This window comes from Vulpes lagopus, chromosome 2, assembly GCF_018345385.1.
Source record: "Vulpes lagopus strain Blue_001 chromosome 2, ASM1834538v1, whole genome shotgun sequence".
In the NCBI taxonomy this organism is placed as follows: domain Eukaryota; kingdom Metazoa; phylum Chordata; class Mammalia; order Carnivora; family Canidae; genus Vulpes; species Vulpes lagopus.
This window is the reverse complement of record NC_054825.1, coordinates 133,249,238-133,256,356: the sequence shown is the minus strand read 5'-3', so window position 1 is coordinate 133,256,356 and position 7,119 is coordinate 133,249,238. Positions and strand designations below refer to the sequence as shown.

The following is a 7,119-nucleotide window of genomic DNA, read 5'->3' as shown; positions in this document are numbered from 1 at the left end:
AATGTGTCCCCAGGCCTCCTAAGATAGGCCTGTCCCTGGAAACATCTGGTGTGTTGAGGCAGACTGCCTTAAAAGGCAGCTTTCCAGCCATGATTCCTTGTGCTTGATAATGTTTGGTTCGTATTACAGCTTATGTTCTGGTAAAAGCACACATGGAGCATTGAGCATCAAACAAGTGCCAAGCTGGCTGACATTTCTCAGTATAAATGATTGAGTTGGCTTGTGTGTACCTGGTGTGAATGGTTATTCACAATTAAACTGATCATCAGTGTAGTGTATCAGTGTTCTGTACAGATCAGAAATGTCAAAATCAGGGCTATGGAAGTAAAAGGAGCATTGAGATCATTCTAACCTTCTACCTGCCTCACATTAAGCAAGAAATTTAACGTTATAAATGGTGAGTAATTTGAGTGTGTAACATTAAAGATTCAGTGCCAGAGGCTCATTTAAAATGATCTGTGTAATTTGTAGTCTTAGACCAAACCACATGATATGACTATTTTTGGTAAATTTCAAGCAGTATTTTGTGGCAAGGATGAGAATATGAGTAACAGGCAATAATCCTTCTCTAACTTTGTCAAGAGCTTTATTTTAGAGAAAGAACCTGGAGCAGTTTTTGAAAGAGGGCACCTAGCTATTGAGCAAAAAAGCCTTACAGGTAAAGTATCTGGAGCCATCCTAGTTAATACCTGATGTTGTGACATAATCACTAAAAATACCCCCTTTCACTCTCCAAAGAGTTCTGGAAAATAAATTACATAGGAACCCTAAGACCAGGGAGCAGTATGTTTATGTGGCCACCACTGTTCAAGGTCTGGTTTGCAACTTTGCAGAACCAGCAGTTCAGGATTGTTGGGACACTTGGGCTGATCCAGGATGGGAGGCAGTTGATTCTCACCAAGTAAATTACAGGAGATTGATGCTGAAACCAGAATGCTGAATTTTTAAATTATGAAAACTGTCAAGCAGAGTGAAAATTCATACAGGTTTGTTAGTACGTTCTCTCCCCTGAGAGGCTTGAAGACTAGTCTCAGAAAGCCAATTTTCATAATCCTTATTCTTGTGGATGAGGAGTTTCAAAGTGACCAGGGTTAGCTGGAAGAGCTGCTGTAATTCATAAGATATGTTTCAATACTTAGTACTCACCTAAAGTATATCCTTTGTCTTTGTAGGAGTTTTCTTTTACAACCAGAAAAGTGGCCTTGGTTCTCTTTCCAAGGAGATATATGGGGTAAGCATCAGCTCTAGATAAACAGGGATGTGGGGTTCCAACCGACCCTTTTTTCCTTTACTAATATTGACTCTCAAGTTCCCTCAGCCACTTGCAAGGCCAGTTAGGTCTGGTGGCAGACAACCCCTGGTACCTGAAGTTCAGCCAGAGCGGACTTCTCGTTTCTTTCCTTGCTGGCAACATTGGAGGTTGTGGAGACCCTAAATATTCTTGAGTGTCCTTAGTGCAAATCTTGTCCCCACCCAACACCCTGGTTCCCAGTAGACAATAGACACAAGGGTCAGGAGAGGAGTAAAATCAGTTTTATTAATTGATTAGACAACACAGCTGGAATCTGAGACCCAAGTGAGGCTTCTTTCGTCCTCTTGGAAGTGATGACCGCTGAGCCCACTGGGCAGTGCTCGCCAAACTTACCCACCCCATCACAGACCGAGGCTGGAATGTGGAGAGCCGAGTCCTGGCTGGGCCCACCACGGGCAGGTCCTGCTGGGTCTGTTTACTGCATGTAGACTGGAAGCCCAAAAGCAGGTCCAAGAGAAAGAGAGAGAGAGAGAGAGAAAGAGAGAGAGAGAGAGAGAGAGAGAAGAAGCAGGAGGACAAGTAAGCAGGGACTTTTAGTACATTATCTCCACCCAGTAGAGAAAGATGGCCCAAAGAGGCTCACATTCATCAACCACAACCATCCCAAAGTCACCCCAGAGATGGAAGCTTCTCCCCAGTACTTTCCTTCCAGGCTGGAGTGTGGTTAGGAGATCTTTTCCCTGTTTGGCTAAGCAAAGAATGGAGGAATAAGGAAAACGGTTTCTCCTAAGAGGTGAGGTTGGGTCAAGAGGCTGGACTGCTCAAGGAATAAGTAGCCAAGGGTCACTTTGTATGAACCTTCCAGTCTGCAGACACTAAGCCAAACAAAGGTGCTGGCTACAGCCACTGGAGCTGGGACTGTAGGTCCCTAAGTCACCTCATACCTGAAGAATAACTACACAATTCTTTTTCTTGCCCGTACTCTATAACCTGGGCCTCTGATGACTGCTGTAAGAACCTGACAGATCTTCCCTAGCCACTCTCTACCCCCCAGGTGGGCGAAATGGATGAAGGTGATCAAAAGGTTCAAACTTCCAGATATAAGTTCTGTCTGGAGATGTAATATACAACATGGGGACTCTGGTTAACAATACTCCATTGTATTGAAAGTTGCTAAGAGATCTGCTCACAGATGAAAGTTCTCATCACAAAAAAAATTTGTAATTCTGTGAGGTGTTGGAGGTTGACCAAGCTTCTTGTGCAATCATCTCACAACATATATATATATCGAATCATTATATTGTATACCTAAAACTCCTAGAATTTTGTATATCAATTATCTCCGTAAAACCAAGATTGACAGGACTTAAGGGGCCACCACAGCTGAGGTAAATTTGGCTTGACATTATGGTGTTCCTATTGTATAGAGAGCCCCTTCTGCTTCATTCACAGTAACACCTTCTGATCTAGCAGTCAGGCATGGAGTTGTTAGCTTTGTGTTAAACCAAAGCAGTGGGCCTTCTAGGCCATGCTGTATGGAGGGGAAGACCAGAATAGAAGAGTAAGGTTCTTCCAGGGTCCATGAACAGATTCAAGTTTCATGGCAAGTGTTGGAGAGTTGAGTCTGACGTAGTTCTCTCTGGCATAGGAAAGCACCCTTTTCTGTCAGAACTGAGGACCTACTAATTTTATCAGTCTGAAATCCTTCCTCCGATCTGCAATGAAGAACACCTCTCTATTTTTCCATGCTTTGCTATTTCTCTAGTTAGCTATAGTTTAGTTAATGACATTAAGATATCTTTTATGTTTGGGTCCATTTTCAGTACTCAATATTCCTGGTTTTAGCCTGAGTGATTTCTTCTTTTCTTTCTTTTCTTTTCTTTTTTTTTTTTTTTTTTTTTTTTTTTTTAGCCTGAGTGATTTCTGCAAAGGACTAATCCCATCAATTACCTGTGATTTTTCTTTTTTTTTCAGACTATCACCATTCAAGGGTGACCTACCCTTCTGTAGTTCCAACAGGCTATTAATGCAACTTTACTTTGAATAAAACTAAATGATTGCAGAAACATTTTTCCCCAGAGTATTTTTATTAGGGATTCCTGCCACCATATTAACATATAAAACAATCTGGATGTTGACATAGAAATGCAGATTTCACTATACAAAGATAAGGCTCCAATCACAGGTAACATGGCCCCCGTATCTCTAGTATTTCAATGAAATCAACTTTTGAATTCTTCCCAGAGTTGTCTTTATAAGTATTAGACAAACCACAAAATATATTCCAAATACATAACATTTTACAGTATGCTCCAAGCACAGACAGAAATACACGATACTTTACCTACATTTTTTTCATGATCCAACTTGCATTAGCACTAAAGACAAGATTGTGTGTGTATATGTATGTGCCATATATGTGTGTGTATAAAACCACAAATGTACACACAGTTGTTTTCATGGAAAATTGAAACCTTTGAGATTGTGGGTTTTATCCCATGGTATCTGAGGGAAAAGGATAACAACATGTCACAAACTCCTCAATTGGGGAAAAATAAATACAACTATGTATGAGGGGCATATCAGTTGTGTGTATACAAATACACACATATATACAGATTCATATATAAACACATCTATACCAATAATATGGAATATACATATACTCACACACTTGCTTTGAATTCTGTATCTCTCACTATATTATATATTCTCCATCTTTGGAAGCACTTTTCTCCTCATTAGATTCAGGCAGCTGGTGACTGTCTCTTAACAAAACTGAAGTGGATATTTCTAAAATGCTGATTCTATTCTGACAAATGGCATTTCAGGATCCCAGTTTTACATTTAGTAGCTATTGCTTAAATTCAGCAAGCCCTATTCTGTTAACTCCTTTGCTTAAAAACATTTCTATCGATGTCTTTGCCCAAAAGAGATGTTACCTGGAAATGTTAAAATATGTTGATTACTCCCTAACATAAATCTGCATGGTTGGATTATGTGTGGTATTTATCCTGTCAGTATTTTTCAGTGTTGTATGATGGGCAATATATTACTCCCATAATTAAAAAAAATATTTAATGTTACTTTTAAAGGGCAAGGACTAGGCTTGTTATGGTTAGAACTTCAAAGGAAATGATAGGAAGCATGATTACAAGGGGGACTAATTTTGTGCAGACTACACTGGGGTAGCCTTTTGTCAGAAAGTATGACTTGGAAATCATTAACAAAGAGGTAAAAAAAAAAAAAAAAACCTTCAATGTCAAAGCTGGCCATCTGAAAACTTCCAAAACAAACCATAGAAAATATATTCTATGTTGGTATCAAATTTCAGGTACTAAATATTCCTCAATAAAAAGCAAAATAAGTTATGAAAGCACGAGAGAACACCCTACAAACTTAATAGCAAATGTATATTATAGTTTGCTCAACTGAATTCTTTGAAAGCTAACTCTTAAAACTTATTTTAAAACTTAGATGTCTAATAGAGCACTCAGAGCTCCATAAATGAGTAGGACAGGCATGGCCAATTTAGAAAGGATGCTAATAATAGAGCTGGAGCATCTATTACAGCTAAGGAGAGACTAAAGGTGCCCAATTTCTTTGTAAATGAAGGTAATGGAATATTCTCAGTCCATAGAGAAATCCCAATGCACTATCCTAAGCTCCATACTCTTTTCTTTCTTAATTATACCACAGTATCGGTAAGTACTCTGCATGGGGAGGCATCAATCATTTATTGTGGATTTTATGGTATAAAGGAAGGTACTAGAACATTTGTCCCCTCTGCTATCTGGTTAGGGAGTCATTTTACTGTTTAATCCAACCTGAAATGCTAGATCATCTAATGAGTCTCTTCTCTCTTAATGGGAGCCCCAATCAGGAATGAGTTAAGATCTTTAAAAATCTGAGAAAGAAAAAGAGTATAAGGGCCACCACAAAGGAAGATCATCAGCATTTATCAAAAAGCCAAATTATATTCTTTTCATATCCTCTCTGTCTCTCTCATTCTCTCTCACACAACTTTCTTTTGAAATTTCTCCCACCGAATCCAATGAATGGTATGAGGGACCCAAAAAATTATGCCTTAAAGTTTCTCCACTTTTATTTAGATCCATTTACACATATTCGTGTCAACTCGGACAGCAAGTGCACATTCTTTACATCATCCAATACCATGCATCTCCACCACTTTCATAAAAGATGGTTTGTCTGCCACCCCTAGCCTCACCAGAACTACTTGCCCAGTTCCCATCTGCTTCCACTCTTGGGTTAATGTATGATAATATGCAATTAACTGGCATACCTTTTAACCTTTTTCCTTTAAAGTTTTACTTTCTTTTAAAAACATTCTGTTTCCCCAACCAAAATATATGAACATAATGCAAATGAAAGTAGTAAGTCATCTTGTCCAAATACTCTGAAAAAATGGACCATCCTGTGTCCGCTTGAGTATTCTGTTTCTACATCCTCCAGTTCCATCATCCATTTCAAGAGCTTACTTACTACAGTGTCTTTCTACCTATTTTCTATCTTATATGCAGGTAACAACAAATTATGCAATTGGTTCAGCCAAAAATATTTTAAAAAACAAACCAGTGCCAAAACATTAAAAAAAATTCCTGACATACCCTTTGTGCATTAATCTTACAATCTGTACACTTAAATAACTCCAGGAGGCTTCTTTTTTTGCTAAAAATTTACCAAAATATTTTGAACACATAAAAATATTTTTAAAAAAACAGAAAACAAAAGCCCAGCATAAATTTAGTTGTATAGGCATCGGTTAGAGGACATTGTTTTCACTAAGGATTATATTCAAAAACTCTCTTGGGTTTTTACTAAAATTCTGATTCTGAACCTTATAATGGTGCTATTAAAAAAGGGGAAATCTAATTCAGCTCAATGTATTATGTATTATGATAAAGAGTATGTCTGTAGTATAATAAAAAATAAATACATTTTTGGTTATTGAAAGGCCATCTTCCTGACCTGTAACTAAAATAACTATTTGACGTGAACTTATTTAACTGTAGTGAATTATGGAAAGCTAACTTAAAGTTTTCAATAATCGGTTATAAGTAAGGAACACCTGTTCATGGCCCTGTGACCATTCAGAACTAGGCATTTGCTGAAAAAAAAAAACTAAAACAACAAAAACAAATCACTAGTATTGAATATAGCCCTTAGTCATATGAGTCACGACCTTTATGAGCAACCCAGCATGTAGAGGATGAGGTTTACTTTGCCAGCCACCCACTCCTTAAGAGGGCAGTAGTATTCATAGTGAAACTGCTCAAACTCTGGCGTCTGGCGGATTTCACATAAGAAGGAAAGATCAATACCTGACTCCAAAAGGAGGAGGAGCAGGGGGAATACAAAGAACAGCAGCCCCAGGCCCACCACAAGGAGCCTGGAAAAACTCTTGACCAGTGGGTTCACCCGAATATGGCCGCTCAGAATGTCATAGCTCCACGACAAAGCTTGGCGAGCCTCCTTCAGCTCTTCTTCTTCGGCCATCAAAAAGGCATTTTCATCTGCTTCCAGTTCCTCAAATGAATCTGTGTCTTCTCTTTCCAACTCCAGCCTGGATGGACAGTCAAAGAGCATGTCAATCTCATCATCATCAACAGGGGTGGGGAGCAGGCTGGCGCTTGGGTTGTACGCCAGTTCAGAGATGGTCAGGGGCTCTTCTTTTATTTTATCTTCCTCTTCACTTGGGGGGCTTTCATACTCCCGGGCTTCCTTCACTGGTGAGCTAGAGATCAGAGGGGCAGAAATGTCTTCTTTGGGTAATGGAACACCTGTAAAGAGACATTTTTTTCCCCTTAATTTTAGGTTTCAGGTTTTTTTTTTTTTTTTTATTC

The 7,119-nt window shown here is 38.9% G+C and overlaps 1 protein-coding gene across 3 annotated transcripts in view; it reads right to left on the bottom strand.

The window, feature by feature from the left end:
- Positions 1 to 1,517: 1,517 nt before the first annotated feature.
- The window catches only part of FRMD3 (FERM domain containing 3), a 297,512-nt gene continuing 291,910 nt past the window's right edge, over positions 1,518 to 7,119 (bottom strand). For 2 of the 3 annotated variants that reach the window (XM_041744980.1, XM_041744983.1), the window contains one exon: positions 3,319 to 7,056. In XM_041744980.1, the coding sequence (XP_041600914.1) occupies positions 6,461 to 7,056 (596 nt within the window). In that variant the 3' untranslated portion in view covers positions 3,319 to 6,460. Of the gene's footprint in view, positions 1,742 to 3,318; positions 7,057 to 7,119 lie in introns of those variants that run through there. The other variant, XM_041744981.1, reaches the window with a different exon arrangement.